General features: G+C 35.6%; 1 protein-coding gene across 4 annotated transcripts in view; it reads right to left on the bottom strand.

The window, feature by feature from the left end:
* CACNA2D1 (calcium voltage-gated channel auxiliary subunit alpha2delta 1) overlaps positions 1 to 19,653 on the bottom strand; it is a 379,624-nt gene that overhangs the window by 39,989 nt on the left and 319,982 nt on the right. For 2 of the 4 annotated variants that reach the window (XM_017835199.1, XM_017835198.1), the window contains exons 15-20: positions 18,952 to 19,041; positions 16,843 to 16,911; positions 15,141 to 15,215; positions 13,769 to 13,843; positions 5,743 to 5,814; positions 4,879 to 4,950 (exon numbers count right to left, since the gene is read on the bottom strand). In XM_017835199.1, the coding sequence (XP_017690688.1) occupies positions 4,879 to 4,950; positions 5,743 to 5,814; positions 13,769 to 13,843; positions 15,141 to 15,215; positions 16,843 to 16,911; positions 18,952 to 19,041 (453 nt within the window). Of the gene's footprint in view, positions 1 to 4,878; positions 4,951 to 5,742; positions 5,815 to 9,843; positions 9,901 to 13,768; positions 13,844 to 15,140; positions 15,216 to 16,842; positions 16,912 to 18,951; positions 19,042 to 19,653 lie in introns of all 4 variants that reach the window. The other 2 variants (XM_017835197.1, XM_017835200.1) reach the window with 2 other exon arrangements.

Consider the following 19,653-nt stretch of genomic DNA (forward strand, 5'->3'; position numbering starts at 1 on the left):
TGGATCTTAAACAAATATGACCTTTCTTTAAGAAATACAGTGTTAAATTAAAGAAAAATCTGTTGGATTTGTATTAATTTTTTTGCTAAAAGCATGAGTTGAGCTGCAGCTCCTTTTCTTAAATATTTTCCAAACTTATATTTTGCAAAAGAATCAACTATATAATTTTTATTGAACATTAGTGGAATGTAAATTTAAATAAAACCAGACAAACATGACCTATAATTTTCCCTTTAAAGTTCCTTACCCAGACATATGCAAACCTTTTTCTATGTGATTTCAATTTAATAAAAAAAAAAATTATCTCTTTTATGGATCATTTTGCAGTTAAACTACGAATAGAAAAAAAAAGACCAAAAAACCCCCAAAACTCAGTTGAAAAAAGGCTTACCTACAAAATCTTTAACATCAAAAAACACCCAGTGCCTGTGCTTTCATGTACTGGCAGTATTGGCTAAATGCATTTAAATTTGAATCATAATTATAGGCACAGCTAGGTAATCTTGATTGTACAGACACCCTATGCTAAACTTACATGTGTTTCTAATCTTGTTAAAAGGGCCTTGGATTTGGAAAAAAATAAACACTGAAGTAAATGTTTATTTTTAAATAACTTAATACATTGGAATAAGCTTTACTATTTGTTTTCTTGTGGTATGAAAAATAGTGTCATATCACAGTCCCACAGTTCCCCATAGATTTAATCACGAATCCACCTGGCTGACATTGTTTTACTCAGTTTTTCACTTTGAAAACTATAATTTTATGCCAGCTGCAACATATTATATCATTATTTTACAATCAGAGTTTTGTAAGTATGCCAGCAATGAAGACTATACAGCTGTTGCACTGAAACATTACAAATATTGGTGAAAGGTACCACAGGTATATCTCTGCCCTCTTTCTTTCCCTGTGGTAAAAGGATAGTGAGATAACGACCATGGTTGTGGAAAAGAAGTGTCTTATTTGACTTATAAATTGAAATCTTCTCATTACCCGATGACTGCTTTTCAGTATAGAATGACAGTGTAAATAATTTAATAGCAATTTTGGAAAGAAAATCAAAAAAGGATAAAAGAAAAACAGAAAAAAAGATGTATATATCAGTGTCTAATGCCCTGATATATTTCACATTTAAGGTAAAAAGATGGCTGAAAAGATTCCTATCCAAGCCTACTTATATTCAATGATGTGCCCATACTATTACTTCAACTTAAGACTAAGTAGACATTTGAACCTAGTGCTGGCAGTCCCTCCAAATTGGGCACAGGGTCATGGGTCACACACCAGGTATCTCCACAAAAGAAAAGCAGTGCTCAAGGTGGGAGGGAAGGAAGAGAAGAACTGGGCTGTTTTTAAATCCTTTTGTGAGCATGCTTGAAAGTAAATTGGTTGAGACCTTCCTTCAAAGGTAACCCATCACGTCCTCATACATCAGCTCCCATTTACCTTTGCCTACTTCATTACTGAGTGGTCTGAGATCATCTCATCCCCAGCTATCTCTGCCAAAGAACCCACACATGTTATTGCAGCTTTTGTGACCCTTTGGTTTTCACTACTGCCCACCCCGGCTGCCAAATGTGGCAATGCTTTTGTTCCTATGGCATCTTCTCTGTTAGCTGGAAAGCCCCTGAGGCCTTGGGAGACTCCAGCGCACCCCACCCACACTTGCTACAAGTCCAGTCTCTATGCTGTAGTATGAAGTCATCTCCCAAGACACTGCTGGGACCAGCTGCAATACAAAAGGAAAGCAATGCAAACTTAAACCAAAAAGCAAAACAAAAAGAACATAAATTTGAAGCCTGAAGACTACAACTGTCAGTTCAGAGCAACCGACCACATCAGCCCTTTTTATAAGAAAATATATGAAGCTATCAAGTGCTAAGTGATGCATGGCTCATGCATGGCCCGTGGTTTAAAGCAGTTTTATTCTGGTTCTAGCAGCCTGGAGCTGGGAGGGTGCAATGGCCTGAAGCAGTCATCATTGCCAGCCAGCTCTGGCTGCTCCCTTCTCTCAGAGAGGTCTGGTTAGAGGAAAAAATCTTGGGCCATGATGCAAGGGAAGGTGAGGGTAATTAATTTCATTGGCACTTGAAGCATCTGGGATCAAAAGGCTTGGGATATTCTATTCAAACACAGATTGTGGTCTAGGCCGTGTGTAACCGGCACATTCTCACGCACCCAGGGATGTTACATTCCTCCCTCCTGCCCTGGTGCTGTAAATGACTTCAGCATTTGCAATGCTTCCCTCTCTCCCTCTTTGGGCAAAGAATTGCTCAGACCTACTGTTTCAGGTCTTCTGTATAACAAAGCCTGAGAAATGTAAGAACAGCCTGAAATCTCTTCAACATGTTTGCCATTAAAGCAATTTCTTGTACAACCCTAACCATGTTATTGTATTTTTGCGACCTTCTAACCCTCCATCTTCTGACCACCTACACAGAGCCCTTTTCACCCATAGGTTTGGAAAGGAACTCCTTAAACAGAACAACATAAATCTGAAAATATCCCAGCATGGAGTCTCTCCTTTCTGGAGCAGTTTATCCTCAGCACAGATGCCAGCAGGAATTGGGACTCCCTGACAGTGGGTCAGGAGTGACCAACTCTCCCTTCAAAGAACAGGCTGGTGGCATCTTAAACAACATGGGCTCCTGACACAGATGAGGGAGCAGAACTGACATCCAGCAGGGCTTATCCTCTCTGCCCTAGAAAGGACATATTTGTTCACCACCCTCCACCAGTGGAACCACTCAGGAAAAGACACATTTTTTTTTTCACGTAGCGGGATTGACCCAGAGATTGTAAAGCAGCATTGTAAAGCTTTGTTTTGGCATTTTACTCTGAGAAAGCACACAACAGAGTCCTGATAGAAGGCAAGGGGACTGCTGATACAGGTCTCTGCTTTAGAGGAACATGGGAAGAGGTGAAAGGCAGTATGAAGTTGGATACAGAGAATTAGTGTGGGCATGTTTAATGAGATCATGGGACTCCACAGGGTCATGGACCATAACTTTAAGGTATGCTTTATATCTGGACAACTTAAGTGTGTAAGGCTTGAGTTGACTTGGTTTTCCTCATAGAGATTAATGTAGTTCTGCTGTCTATATGATTATAGGATCATCACTATAATCTTCTTTCAGCTAAGATCACCTTGCACAGTTTTGAAGAACTTAAGATTGGTGACCTGTCCTTATTTGCATTCCTATTAAATTGCACAATCAGAAGCAGAGTGCTTTGTCAGATCCAGTGCAGATACTAAGAAGCTGAGGAATGGTTATGAGACATCCATCTTTGGGTCATCAGTAAACAAAAGACATAGACCTGTTGTGGCAGATCCAGATGAAGGGCAGATATGGTGAGAGGGCTGGAGCACCTCTCCTATGAAGACAGGCTGAGAGAGTTGGCGTTGTTCAGCCTGGAGAAGAGCAGACTCCAAGGAGACCTTATTGCAGCCTTTCAATACTTCTAAGTATGTCTCCAAAGGCCTGTTGTAGATCCAAGTGACCATGAACTAGACATTCTGAAATCACAGCATGGATGAATTATCGAGACGTTTGAGAAAATTCTCCTCCATTTTCAGTCTCATTTAGCAAAGACAACATAGGCTCTGCTACTAATTTTCACCCACGAAGACAAGTAAGTTTCTACCATGTTTAAAGCAAGAATAGACTAGGAATACAAACCGTTTTTTTCTGTCCAAGTGAGAACAAGTATATAAGAATCTTCCCTCCATGTAGGATTGATTCAGAGAAGTGGTAAAAGGGACTGCTCAGTATTGGGAGTAGTTTAAAAGTTAATACCAGTTAAGACATTGAATGGAATATAAGTAAGGAATGTGCTGTTTTTAACAGAATAAACCCCCTCTATTCTCCAAGGCGTGTTTCCTATCGACTTAACCTGATTAGTTTCTTTCTGCATCATATATCTTGTGAGAAGGAGGAAATTTCTTCTGGAACATTCTGACACTTAAGTACGAACAGCAGAGCTGTTGCAATATCAAAGTTACAGGAGATCAACAGGAAAGGACAGCTAATAGCATACCTGGAAAATTAACTGCACAGTTCCAAGAAATTCTGCCAAGTATTGTTAAAGTGTGCTTATATATACGGATGTGCAGTGTCTGTTAAATCATTAAATTAGCTATCTTCAAGATGGTTTATATTCAGAGTAAAACATTTCAAAAAGCTGTTGTACAACTGTAACTGAGGGGCATACTCTGGCCAGAACTGCTCCTTCAGAACACCAGTAATCATTTCTTCTCATTAAGGTCCCAGAGAAGTAGAGCACAAATGTAAGGATCAATTTTGAATATTTGCTATTGCTAGGAAATGTTTCTATGTATTAAAGAAAACAGCAGCAATGTTTATCAGGAACAAGCATTTTGGACAAGAAAATAAAGAACTCAACAAGCTATTTGGAAAGTACATGATATAACTGTAAGATGAATTTGCTTATCCCAAATAGTCTTCATTTATGGCATAAAAATTTTATTTTTTTTTTCTCACTACTTTCTTCCCATTCAACCACAATATAAACTACCAAACCCATCCTCACACATCTCCACAAGCAAATTAAGCACTTTGTTTTGGGATTCATACAGAGAAGTAGGCTGGGTCCATTTCCTGGTGAACAGAGTGTAAGACCTCATCAACAACTGCCTGATTAATGATGCACCAAAGAAAGCAAGAAACAAAACAATTCTTTTTTTCATAAGAACATATTTTTTTTTTACTATAAGCCAGTCAAAATAGCAAATCTAGAGGGAAAAATGGTACAAACTGTCATTAAAAAATGAACATCACAGCATTTCACCATTTCTCAGTATTTTTCTGGTTTGGTTTGTTCCTGTAAATGTAATTCCTTGTGTTCCTTTCTTACCTCATCTTGGGACTTGACCAGGGTTTCAAAAGTTTTTTCTCCACTTTCTCCATCTATCATTTTTTTCCGAATCTATTAGCATGGGAGAAAAGGGAAAACGAAAAGAAAGAAGGTATAAGGGTTGCATTTTACATGAATAATCTTTTCAGTGTTCAAAATATTTCATAGAAACGCAGAAAACAGTAATGCATATGAAAGTCACACCTTTTGTCTAGCATTTCTTTTGCCTCCCAGCACATCTTTGTGATGTAGTAACATTGATTCACAAAAACACTTTTGTACCAGTTTGAGAGAAACTTGTCTCTGAAGTAGCCATTTCAAAGAAACTTAAGACAGAATTTGACAGATACTGAGGAATGCTGGTTAATGTCATGAAAGAACAACTTCACACTAAGTGAAAAAATTCTGATTTCTGAATGTATTACAAATTCAGTAACTGAAAAATATATAGAGGAATTAACTTGTTGTCAACACTTTTTCTCTCAGTTCTCTTTCTCACCACAGGAATAATCTTGCCTTAACAAGAGATAGGAAAACACTCCTAAAATATTTCAAGTAGTATTTTGATATTCTATTAAAAAGTGTTCCATTTTAAAAAAAAATTTCTAACTCTCTCCCCTTCCTAGGAATTGTTACTTTATGAAGAAGAATAATTTAAATAGCAATCATGGCATCATTCAAAATGAGAGGAATATAATTCATTGCCCTTGCCTACAAATAATACTGGAACCTAATTTGTCTAATTATAATTTCATCTCTATAGTGAAATAGATTTTCATTCAAAATCTAGAACATTTATCACCTCTCAGTTATTATATGGTGAAATACAAGCAGCAATAAGTACTAAGAAAATAGGTTATTTACCTCAACTTTAATATCATTTTCCAATTCAGCATCTAGAAAATCCAGTGTAACAGGCTCCTGGGATTTAGGATTCTGAAGCAGAAGATATTGAATGATCAAATAATAAAGACAGAGTACTGTAATGTTACAAATCATTCTAATCCTTTCATTCCAAGATAACCTACTTAACTGTGTTTACTTACCCATCTGTTTTAATCTCTTGTAGCACTACTAGTGGCCCTTACTCATTTATTTTATTTTTTTGGATTAGAGAGGTTAATTGACTAAGTGCAAATCAAATTAACACTAATTGTCGGTGTTTGTCCACAGCCTTTTATGTATGGGTCTCATGCTGGGATGCTGCTTCCCCTTCTTCTGGTATGTTACAGATTGTACAGGGTGGAGCAGACACATCAGAGGAAGCACAGATATGAAGTCTCACTAGATGTCCTGCCTCCAAGAAGGGAGAGATAAATTTGGGAGTGTTTTCCAATAAGATAGGTACAGCCAACCGTACTCTTCTGCAATTTTGCCAAGAGCAGATTACAGACTTGCTGATATGACTGGGAGTGGACTATGGTTCAAGACTCAAAAAGGCTGCAATTAAAGCAAATTATTTGCGTTCTATAAAAAACAAACCCCACTTTATTGTCAGCATTACAGGACTTCCCTGAAAACCTTGCAGTTTTGAAAGCATTTCTCTTGACATCAGTACTGTTATCTCAATTTAGGAGATGGAAACCTGTAGCACAGAAATACTGAAACACAAGCTTCCAGACTTAAGGAATGTAGATGATGTCAACCTTCAACTATAAAGTACAGAGAATTTTGGTGGCCTGCATTTGCAGTAACCCTGGCCCCAAAGGAATGTGGGAAGACCACTGTAGCTCTGCTGAACAAGATCAGACCACCCTCCAGCCTCGGCTTCTTTCTCAGTCGCAATCTGCACTTACTCGGCCAAAGCCACTTTCTGTATGAATTGTAAGGAATCCGACTTTTTTTTTTAGCAATTTTGCCAAAGCCTCATTGACTTTATATTGCATGTGGTGTAAAAATCATCAATCTTCATCACCTAGCTAAATAAGTGAGTGCATAATAAATCCAATTATTTAGCACACCAAGCTAAAAGTGAGTGCATTTCTTTAGAAAAAGGAGTATGTCGATATATTATTTAACCATTTAAATACGACAGTTCAGAGTAGAAAATGAAATTTTTTGGACTGATAATTATTTGCTTTGTGCAATAGCCCAGTTGATATATGAAAGGATCTCAAGACCTAGTTTTCTCAGTAATTGAGCACTGTTTCTCATACGATTAGCAACACAAAATTTCTCATTAGCTGACACTATTATTTCAAGACTAGTGTAATTTCTGACAATTACATTTTCAAGAGATTTCAGTGATTTACCTATATTAACATTTACAGGGTAGACTAAAGTCTCTTCCTTCAAAATTATGATTATATTCCTTCTATCCTAACATTCTCTGGCAAAGTGACCTGACAAATGTACATGTGACTATTCTATCAAAGAATGCAAGCATGTTTCATAACAATTTATGTATGTATTTCCAGTTCATACTGGAAGAAAACAATACTCTGAAGAGCTGGTAAAAAATGCCTTCATATAATAGTCTGGAGCACTAAGAATTTAACAGTAGCACTTATTTTCAAGACTATAATACAGAATAGTGTTAGAAGACATAAGAGTATTCATTTTCTTGAGGAAAAAATGTACATATTTATGGTATATTCCTGTTCTTAGCAAGTAAGATTTACTGTCTGCTAAGAGAAAAGCCAATAAATTTATTATCAGAAAGAGAATATGCACTGGAAGGATTGCAGACAAAGATTCTGGGTATTTCTTTTAAATATTTACTGAAAACTTCAGGAAAATCTTTACATTTCTTTTTATATATGGTAGATAAAATTAGCAACTCTAATATAATAGCATTAACATATGCTGTCTACTATTTCAAAGCAATTCAATCGTTGTTATGCCGTTGCTTTCCACCCACCAACAAATCCACACTCTCAAAATAAACAGCAAAATGCTAATATGTAAAAATAAATAAAAATTTACATATCTTACATGCAATGGATAATGAATAGCATGGTCAAACCCAAACAGCATGCATGAAGGCATTGGCATGGCAGGGGAGGCATTTATGAAGTTCACATTCCATTCCAACACACAAAGGAACAGAGAAGAAAAGAAATGGTAAAAAAAAGAAAAATAAAAAAATGCCATCACATCAAATCAAGATCAATAGTCATTTCAAATGATAACCTGGGCTAGCCATAGTCAAGGAGTCCCAAAGACAAAATAGTCAATTTTAACAGTCTGTCAAAATTCAAGTATGCATTAACTGTTTGTTCTTATTCTTTTTAAGACTTGTGTTATACCACCACACATTTCTTATATAATTAAGGACTTTTAATAGGCAAAGAAACAAAGCATCTATAAATACATTCTGTGATGTGCCTGAGGCAAAATAACCACTCGAAATTAGAATATTTTTAAACTCATACTTTAAATTGAAGACTGTTTCCTCCTTACATCTTTTCCCCCCAAGAATGTGCTTTTACCAGTATTTGGGCTCCATAATTTTTATTTCCAAGGTTGCCATTTAGTGGAGTTTATTCCAAGCCTCGAAGAAACAAACGTTCAGTTTGCTCTTCTCCTTATCCAGTCATGCATGTAACATGACTGGAATAAGCACACCACCACATTCACCAGCACAACTTAACAAAACAGAAGTAAATCACTAGCAATGAAGCATGCAAAAAAAAGGAGCGCAATCCACTTTCAGCATGACAAATAAAGGTAAGGATCTATAATTTCAATGACAACTCAAGAAGGAAACAAAGAAAGAAAGAACTGGTGCAGCAACATAAAACAAGTGGTAATTAAAATATCATTGTCATGTGTTTTGGGAGGTCAGTATTCTCACAGATTCTATGGAAGGGGAAGGCCTTCTTTGCTGTGTTGCAGGAACTTAGTTCCTACTCTTATCTGTGGTACTAATGAAGACAGGCTATTAGGCTTTTAAAATAAATGATGATAAAAAGTCAGCAAAATCCTGGGCCACAGATGGAGACAAAGGAGCATCTGGAGTGGATGGGAGCCCAGAGCTTTTCCAGTGCTGCAACTCACTGGGCAGCCAGCAGAGCCAGGCAAACCCAGCACCAGCCAAACCACACCACAGCACGCTGAGGAGCCAGGCATCCTCAGAAAACTGAGATTTTTTTTATGTTCTAGTGCTGCTTTCTCCAGTGCACAACAAAAAATCCAGCACAGAGGTGGCCTTCTACATGTGGTATAAAGGTAACCACCTGAAATTTGGTGAAATCACTTACTTGAGTTAAATCAGTATTTTACAAAACATTTTAATGGTGTTGCTATGCAGGCCAGAAGTCTTGCATTATAGATTCCCATATGTGTAAGGAATTAACATAACATACTGCATTTAAGTTTACTATTTTGCTAGTTACATAGTTAATTTCTTTCTTTAATGATTTTTATGTTTTCACAAAGAGATTTCTGCTCAGGGGCTGCGACACATAAACAGGACTAGTTTCCCTGTTCAGGTTAACAGCAACTAATTCTCTGGAGATGGGTCTCCTAAACCGAGAAACCCAATGTAAATAGCAGATAGAACATATACCCTACCCTGACTTCCCCGGGAAAAAACCTGAACAGCTCATTAAAATACAGTCATTTTATACAGCATATACCGTACTATAAAACTTGCCAATAAAGTCATCAGAATGATCTTCTGATCTTCTCTTGACTTTGGGTTTATGCAAGCAAAGCCAGCACAAGCAGTCTCTTTTTATTTCCAGTCTTCAAATTAATTTCAAAATCCAAAGAAGAATTTTTACAGCATGACTCTAATTAGCACCTATTAGTAAAGCACCATAATTTAATGGAATGCCCTTCACTACAGCATTTTTTCTATTGTTTAAACAAGGAAGGATGCAAGCTTCATGCTTTGGAAGCTGTTTGTCACAATAAACAATTCTCTAGTTAGATTTTTCCTAGTAAGCAGGGCAGAAGCTTTCTAATTGTATATCCAGGTCTATGCATTCTAATGCACTAATCACCTCCATCCAAAGTTACCTGTACATTGGGTCTCCTTTTTCTCAATTTAACTTTGGGTATGCCCACACCAATTTGCTGAAGTAACAAAAAAGCAGTAATTTATATTTTTGCACTATTAGTAAACAGCCTACTTATAGAAGAGAAGGTTTTCCTCAACATCTGTGCTCCCCAGTGTACATTTACTGGAATCAGAGACTAGCCCTCATTCTGATCAGGAGTTCTGAGCTTTCTGTCAGAATTACATACAGGTTTTGTCTAGGGAAACAAAAACCAGACATATGTTAATGTGAATTAATTTAACACAGAGATGTCCCTCCCACATACTCTGACAGCATAAAATATAGAATGCAGAGTTCACTTCTTGTTTTGTTATATTTGCTCTTCAAACTCAACTCCTCTTTAATTTCTTAAATAATCACAAACTAGAAGACAAAATACTGAAGGTATATGGAGTTTTAAAACTATCATTAAATGGATTTTGATCAGAACCATAGTAAAAATGAACAAAAGGATGTTAATCTTTAGAACAGACTGGGAAGTTGAATTATTCACTATTTTCAAAATCTAATTAGGATTAAGCTTGTTAACACATGCTTAACGGACTCACTTCAGTGACTATGTTTATTTGGTGGCATAACCACCTGTTCTCTCACAGGACAATGGGAAAAATACATGCACATACACAGAGATACACAAAAAAAATTTGCAGTGAAACATAAAATTAAACACTTGTAATATAACTACACAAACATAAAAAATGGCATTTTAAGCAGTTTAAAACTATATTAAGCTGAAAAATAATTAAAAAAAAGGATTTCTCATGTTATGCTTTGACATAGTTTTCATGTGCAAATAAGAACATGATGCCAAAGTTTTTGATGATTTTATTAAGCTTTTGAACTTGTTTTTGTTAACTTTCATCAGTTGTGTAAACAGCTTTACAAGTTCTAAATTTCTAGGGCCTTCTTTCTTTGAGCTGATACTGCAAAAAGCTTATCAAAATATTGTGTTGAACCAGTTGTGATCAGAAGAAATAGATTTTCAGAAGGAAAGTAGAAGACATTCAGAAGAAGGAAGCGTTGGAAGTCTAAGAAACCCTCACCTCTTCAAAGATAAAGACGTAGTTATGTTTTAGTTTAGATCTATTGAAAAATTGCTGGCAGAAAGGGTTAAGATGTTGTTGGTTAATACGTTAACGGCTACCAGGAGGTTCAACTAAAATTAATATGACATGTTAAAGAAACTCCATGAATTCTAAATAATCTGTCTTTGCAGTGTACCTTAGTTTTAAAACGTAGTTCTTGTATCAGTCTGAATAGCATGCACCACCCCAAACAAACTGGGAGTGAAAAAGTCTAGTCTGTGTAACTGTTAATAACAACAATAACAATAATAATATGCTTAATTACGCATATGCTTAATATTACATTTAGACATTATTCTACAACACAAAAATTATCACTTATAAAATATACTGTTTTAAGCATAATCTAAATCAAATATTTGAGCAGTATGGGAAAGCATCTCTAAACTTCCATATCCTTTTAGGAAGAAAACTATACAAAGCAATCATGACAATTAGCATCCTAATAATCCCTCTCAGACTGTCAAAATTAGTTCAGATGAGCTGAGTTTTTAACTATCAAAGATTTTTATTCTCCAATGTTATGATGCTATACTGCAGGATAACAGCATATACGAGATAAATATAATCCATATCCATCAGTTTCTCGCAAGAATATGCCTAAAATGAGAATACTGCATTGCTTCTTCTTATATTACTCCTGTTAATGAAAACATAGATTAATTTGCATATAAGGAAAATGTAAATAGGCCACTTGTCATCATCTGAATTACTATAATCTCTAATTGAGAAAATGGGTCTAATTGAGAAAATGGGTCACTTTCATTTCTTAACGCATGAAAATCCAATGCAGATATACAGAAACTGAAGTCCTTCTCAATTCTGAAATCTATATAAAAACCTTATTTTCCATTTTTTCCTTTTATTTTTTAAAAGAGACTTTAAAAATAACTCAAAAGGATTTTTTCATTAATAGTTACGATCAAGTTATTCTTTCTTCAGAAGCACGTTTTTCTTTCTTCTTGCATTATACACTTGGCAAAAGATTTCAAACATATTAATTAATTCACCAGGAAATTAATTCAAATATTCACAAAGTAGACTTCCCCCAGCTTAAGAATTAAATTAATTACTAAAATACGTAGATGAATTCTTAATTTCTTTTTCTGTCTTTGACAATTGTAGCTATGACAGGATTACAGAAGGAAAGTTGCAAAGGTCAAGGACTTGCTACTAATCTTGGAACATGGCTGGGAGGAAAAAAGTGATGATATACATCTACTTTATAAAAAAAAATATATTATTTCCTTGCCTAAAGGCAGAAAATACTGACTTCCATCAAGAAGTTTCTCTCAAATGTACTGTGTGCTGAAAGATAACATAGGACTAGGGTACCACTAAAGCTTAAAAGCCTTATTTATCTGTGTATTGGCAGCTTGCATTCATCTTGGTCATTCATATAAGGTGAACGGCCTTGGGGAAAGACATATGAGGAGCTACTGAGAGTACTTTGTTCAACCTGAGGAAAAGGAGACTGAGGGGAGATCTCATTGGGGTCTTCAACATCCTCACAAGAGGAAGTGGAGGGGCAGGTGTTGATCTCTTCTCTGTGGTGACCAATGATAGGACCTGAGGGAATGGCCTGAAGTTGTGTCAGGAGAGGTTTAAGGTGGATATTAGAAAGACATTCTTCGCTCAGACAGTGGTTGGGCACTGGAACAGGCTCCCCAGGGCAGTGGTCACAGCACCAAGCCTGACAGAGCTCAAGACGCATTTGGATGATACTCTTGGGCACATGGTGTGACTCTTGTGGATGGTCCTTTGCAAGGCTAAGGGTTGGGCTCTGTGATCCTTGTGGGTCCCTTCCAACTCAGCGTATTCTGTGATTCTCTGATAAACAGCTCAAATCATCTTAATGAGATAAATTTCCATGCTGACAACTGAACCACACGGATATATTCTTTAGTCCCTAATACTTACAGGGATTCATTATTGTTTTTAACTTTTTATCTGTAAAGAATCTGTACATTTCTGTCCATTCAGACTGATTTTTCTATTTATTTTTTACTTAAATAAATTTTAACTTTGCCTTTTATATAACACTCCATTTGTGCTCTTTGAATTCAAGGGACAAAATTTACTGAAATTATGTTTCTAATGGAATTAAAATATGAGAATTTTCAAAAAGCCCACTAAACAGAAGATTGTTTCATATGGAGAGACTTTTCATTAAAACAAAGATTAAACTTATGATTTCAGAAAAAAGCCACATCCATTCGTATTGAAATTTCTCCTCAAAATCAGAGTGGCAAGTTATTTAAGAAGATAATGTAATGCAGGAGTCTCCACAAGGTCAGGATTCAGTTAATGGATAATGAGCCAGACTGAAATATTTGGTTTTGATTTTCCTGAAATTTGAGGAAAATTGTGTCCTAATCATATTGAGATAAAAATTTCATCTTTAAAGAAGAAAGACCTTTCTCAAGTTAAACTACCTAACATTCTGGGAAGGGGTGCTCAGCTATGTCCATCACAACTCTGTAGCTCAGGTTTCTTCTCTGGTAAAGAGAAAATAAGCAAACTACATAAAAAAAACCTTCACATGTATAAATGTACATGCAAAATGTATATATTTTTTTATTTTATTGATAACTAAATTCAATACAAACCAAAGCTGGCCTTTGTGCTGGTTAAAGTGGATTTGAATAAAACCATACACGTACCATAGATTTTCTTGACACCCACAAAACTGAGAGTTCTTTGCTATTACTCTCTTGGACTTTCAGCAGCTTCTAGTTTCTGATTTTTTCTGACAATGCCCGTTTATTATAGAGAAAAAAATTAGAAGGTGTTTCATACCTTTGGTTGGAGATTTGGATGCAGGAGCACATACCCATTAGGATCAATGGCAAAATAGTAACCATTTGGACAAAGCTGAAAGGCAGAAATTAAGTTTACCATTATAAGGTTTTAAGTAATAAAGAATAAGTAATTAATGGTTTTCAAGAAATTTTCACACTGTGGAAAATACACTGCCTCAGGCGTCAAGAAGTATCAGATACTAACATAGAAAGAATAATTTCTTAATATTTATTTTAAGATCATAAACTTAAAGAACAGTTTAGCCTGATGGGACCTTTGGAGGTCAGCTGGTACAGCACTTCACTGAAAGCAAAGATAACTTCAAACTAACACCCAACTTTGAAGCTGGACTAGGTTTCAAAGAGTCTTTGAATACCTCCAGTGGCAATTCCACAATCCCTCTGGGCAACCTGCTCCCTTTTTTTCCTTAATTCCAGTTGGAATTTCCATTGCCACACCTATCTTGATTGCTTCCTGTTGAGGCAATGTCCAGGTCCATTTTCTCCATAACCTTCATTGGTAACCCATTAGGTTCCTTCCTCAGCCTGAATCCATCTCTCTCAGCTCCTTCTTGTGTACCATGTACTCCAGACCCTTGGTAAACTTAGTAGCTCTGTGCTGAGTCTCAGTGTATTTCTTATACTTAGAAGACCAAATCTGGACACAGTACTCCTGATGCAGGTGTTCACTACACAGTTGGTTCCCTTACTGGCAAGGCAAACTGTTAACTTACGTTCTACGTGTCCTCCACGACTCCCAGGTCCTTTCCTGCCCTTTGAGGCAGTCTGTCCTAGCCTGTACTGTGCCATGGGATTATTCCATTCTAGATGTAGGACTTTGCATCTGCCTTCAGTCAAATTCGTGATGTTCCTTTGCTTTCTCAGCTGTTTTCTACAGTACTAGTTATTTGGTCAGAAATTTCAGCACTAGATGTCTACATATATAAATCAATCACACTGAGTAGGGTACAGACAGACATGTATATTAAAGAACTTTTCTATAAAGAACTGTCCCATAAAAATGCCAAATATTATTATCAGCTGAAATGATTGTGTACTCTACACTAACAACCAAACACTCAGCTAAAGGGCAATGCTTTAAGCTACAGGAAAATAATTACTTGGAATATATCCTCTAATGTAAAAGTTGAGTTTTACAGATGCATCCTGATGGAAAGATCACACAGAAACACATATGGCTGGAAAGAAAACCACCAGAAAATGTACAACAATGGAAAAGAATATATGAAAAGAAGCCTGCTGGTATTTTGACTCAAATCCAGTCATTACTGCATGACTTTTGAAAAAGCATGCACAGAAATCAAAAATAAATCATACATAAAGAGAAACCACAAATGCAAACAGCTTACCGTAAATCGGGGTGTCAGTTTTTTTATGTCCTCCAAAGAGACATCGACCCCCATTACTCCAAGAATCAGTTGATTCTGGTAACATTCCAAAATGTTAGTATATGTTTGACATATTTACAATGCAGAATAACTGCAGCAGTCAGTAAACTTTTATTTTTACCTTCATCTCTTGATTGGCAGATACAGTTTGAGAAGTTGCCTATTTACTTATGTGTCTATTCTAAATATTTTAAATAATGTCAAAGTAATTCAAAATAAAATTTAATAAATTCAGAATTTAGTATAGAATATGAAAATTGTTTATGAAGAGGAATATGGATAACTTCCTGGATGAATAAACAATATATGTAAGAACAAAACAGGTGAAAGCAAAAGTGATGCAATAATATTGCCAATTATGTAGATACTAAACTACTAGTAGAAACATAGAGCTACTTTTGCATATTTAGGTTGGGCAATTGGTAAGTGAGATCTCAAAACAATTAACTCTTTTGGCTATGGTATAAAGACGAATGAAAAAAAATCACAACAAAAAAAAGTGATTATAAGAATCAACAGCATTTGAAATTAGGGACTCAGGTACTACATTTACTTCACTTGTAGTTTATTTTCCTACTACAGAAGAGGAGGGTAGTCATTTACATATTATCACCTGAATCCCTTCTCCATATTAAGTAAATTTGTAAAATTTATTGGAGGAGGTATCCTGCAGTCTGTAAATAAATTCAGGCAGAAATATAAGTTGAGGAGTTTCAAATTCTCTTCTTGTTCCTCTGTACTAGGCCATATCTGTTTTATTTCTCAGAAAGACATCCTTTGATAATCAGTAGTCTCACTTTGAACCAGACTCAGTCAATTCCAGGCATTGTCTTGTGGATAAGATTATGAACCTTTTTTGTTTGGTTGTTTTTGTTGCTCTGTTTTAAAAGGGAAACTAAGAGAACTATTCTGAAGGTGAATAAAAGAAATGATAGTGATCAAATTCTCATTTATTCACTCTGAGTCTACATAATACCTGAGAAACTGAATGAAAGAATAGCTTGTCTAAATTTCTGTATATTTTGACCTGAGTGAACATGAGTATCAGACCAAATGTACAATATTTTACCATACACTGTAAAGCATATTCTAAGTCTGTTTTTAAAAAAACAGCATTTTGATTTTGTGAAGAGGACATGAATTGATTCCATCTCAGACAGTAATAGGAATGGGCAATTGTATTTATTTAACACTTAAAATTTAATCTAAGTATACAGTGCTCTTTTCTATTAGCATTACAACCAACTAATTTAAATTCTCTATATCATTGCCTTTTACCCTGAAATGTCATAGCTTCAAGGATTTGTTATAAATTTATCTGAACATTCCTTTCTTTGGCAAGGTCTAAAAAATATCATCATCTATGTCCCATCTGTTGAGCACCTAATGCATTCCCACTGTCACCAAGTCACAATGATGGATCAAAAAATGTCATATCCTGAAACTCAGAATGACGAAAAGGGGTGCACTGTATTTGCTTGTCCCCAGAAGGTTATCAAGTAACTAGATATGACCCTTTTGTTTCCGATGTACAAGACAATTAAACGCAAAATGCTCTATGGAAATACACATTTTTCAAGGCCTTTAACGTTAAATGTAATTAATTTAATTTAAATAACTGCTGCCTTTTATTTTTTTTTTTTCCCTTTAAGGAACAGCTTACAATTTTCCCATTTTGTTCCCTTGTTAGATTGAAGACGGGTAGAGTTCCTGTAATCACAAGGCCCAGCTCCTAGGAAACAGGGGAAAAAAGACTTTTTAGTTAAACAGCAAATATTGAACTATAATATATTAGAACAATCCAAGGATTAGCACAAGGTGCAGAAAAGCGGACTTTGTAGGAGAATAAGAGAAATGGTGATGAATCAATGGAAAAGAGAGAGGACATTATTTAGAAGTAAATTGAAGATACATAATGAAACAGGAGGGGTATGTATGGGGGATAACACCATCTACCCCCCTCTGCAAAAAAAAAGAAAAAAAAGTAGAGTTAAAGAGGAGAATAATTGTGAATAAATTATGTCTAACTGATAAACCCAAAAGTATCTGAAAATTCTGGGATTATCTTGCAGAAAATGATGCAAGAGCAACACGGTAATAGAATCCAAGGGAAAAGGGCTATAAAAAAGGTGTGAATTGCTACAAATACATCAAATTGTTAAAGACAGCCTTGAAAGCAAGCCTCAAATGAAAGCATCTCTTTAGAATTTGATAACCTGAGTTTAATGACAATTCTAATGTGGCCTCATGTAATGCACTTTGCATTACTTTAGTCTGAGCCCCAAAACAGTTGCTGGACAGTAAGACCAATAGGATAGGAATAAAGCCAGTGAGGCACAAGCAAGAGAATTTTAAGCCCCACATGAGGAAATTGTTTTAGGGAATTTAAGATAATGAACCAATGTGATAAGTTAGTCCCACTCTCTCAAAAAACCAAGAATCAGGAAAAGGCTTCAGAGTGGGTTAGATACACCTGTGCCATTATGCTCTCATCTGTGATGAGCAAGTCCACAAATTTCAGCCTTTCCTTCAATAGTTTACTTTGTGTTGTCCTACTTTATTTATATATAACTATATATGTGTGTGTGTATGTATGCATAATTATATATACACAAACCCACATATATAACACATGAATAGAGAAAAGATTGAAGGAAAGACTGAATGAGCTCACTGAATATATAGTAACACAACAAATGCCTGCACGTATCACTTGTTTTACTTGACTAAACTGATCTCTCTCTATCTCTAGTTACAAATTTATCTTTGGATTTACAACAGGATGTGTACAGAACATACGAACTTTTGTCATCACATCCTCTGTGTTTCCAGTCAGTACCTCAACAATAATCAAAAAAACATGGATAATGAACTTCTGGCCATTGAAATTCCAAATTAAAACTAGTTCCTCTGTGTCATGCTTAGTTATATTGATAATAAAAACTATACGTTGATAAAAATTCTACAGTAGTACGGACGCACGGGAAGAAAAGGATTTTTTACACATGACAGTAGATGACCACATGAACGTGGATAAATACATGATTCCAAATACCATTTTGCAGTATTTTTTTTGCACTGTTAGAGTAATTCAGAAGAATGTTATCTAGAGCAACAGATTACACTGCTGCTAACAATACTTCGACTTTTGTAGTTTCCCAAACGTGTTTGTTTTATAAGACCAAAGTGATAAATTCAGCAGTAAGAAAGCATTGCATATATCTTTTTGTTTATTTCCCACTTGTATACTCTCCAGTTAAAGAAATCATTACCTTGAGCAAGCAAGCAATTACAACCATGATATCTTAAAGATCCAAGTTCAAAATCTGTACAAATACCAAGTAATACTGACAGGTTTCGTTCTACCTGGAATACTCTTTAATAAAAAAAAAAAAGCGGAAAAACTAAGAATTCTTCACTAGTAATGTAACAAATTACCTTTAGTGCAGCAGGTAGAACACTGGAAAACTATCTCCTTTTTTCTTTTCTTAAGCTGAGGACAACAGGGACCTACACTTAAAAATCTGCGTAGAATAATTTGCTTTTCTCTGTTAAATTTCAGGACACTTAGAAGGATACTAGGTGCAAGTGCTGACTAGCATGCTAGAAACAGCTCTGTTCCTAGAGGTTGCTGTATTGAACTGTATGGATGTCAGAAACACAAGAATATTAGGTTTGGAACTGTAAGAAATTGGATGCTCTGGAAAAGAGACACATGTGGTTACTGATTTGCTAAAATTCTTACTTTACTAGAGATAAATAGAGATCATACCAGAGCATCCAGATAGACATTTGTCCATTGGACTTGTTTGGCTTTCTCTCCAGCTAAAACCATTGGTCTTCCCAGAACATCCAGATATTCCTGCCAAAAAGTGTAATAAACTTATCAGAAGGCAGTTATTAGATCAAAGAGCCCAAACAATATAAAAATAAACAATAATGAAATAAAAACAATATCAGGGAAAAAAATTCAAAATTCACCACTAATATAAGAGTAGCATTTAATTGTTTCTTTAAAACTGTACTACACAAAGTTTCAGTCTTCAGTTTGCAGTATTTACCAACAAGGTAACTTCTGTATTTCAGCCTCAGTCACATGGACCTAACCCACCACAACTCTCTTTCCATGAAGTGAGCATCACAACTATTTTTATTCCAAAATTAATTGCTAATGACATAATGAAATCACAAGCAGATTGCAGAACCTTCAACCCAGAAGGGAGAGTGGGCGATGGAGGGTGAGTGGTGTAACAGTTGGGTATGTTAAGCTCCTACAGCAACAACTTGCATAACTTCTATTGAAATAAAAAAAAAAAATCACAGTTATAAAACCTCATAGTTCCTGCCTTTCTTCAGTTTGTAAGTGCAGCTAACTTGGGTGATTTTATGAGATGTCAGATTTCTGGACTGCTTTGGCAGTGGATGCCATCAAACTTGTTTCACTTTTCAACCTTTTCTACTTGACTGAACATAT

The sequence above is a fragment of the Lepidothrix coronata genome, unplaced genomic scaffold, assembly GCF_001604755.1.
Source record: "Lepidothrix coronata isolate B3197 unplaced genomic scaffold, Lepidothrix_coronata-1.0 Scaffold251, whole genome shotgun sequence".
Classification (NCBI taxonomy): domain Eukaryota; kingdom Metazoa; phylum Chordata; class Aves; order Passeriformes; family Pipridae; genus Lepidothrix; species Lepidothrix coronata.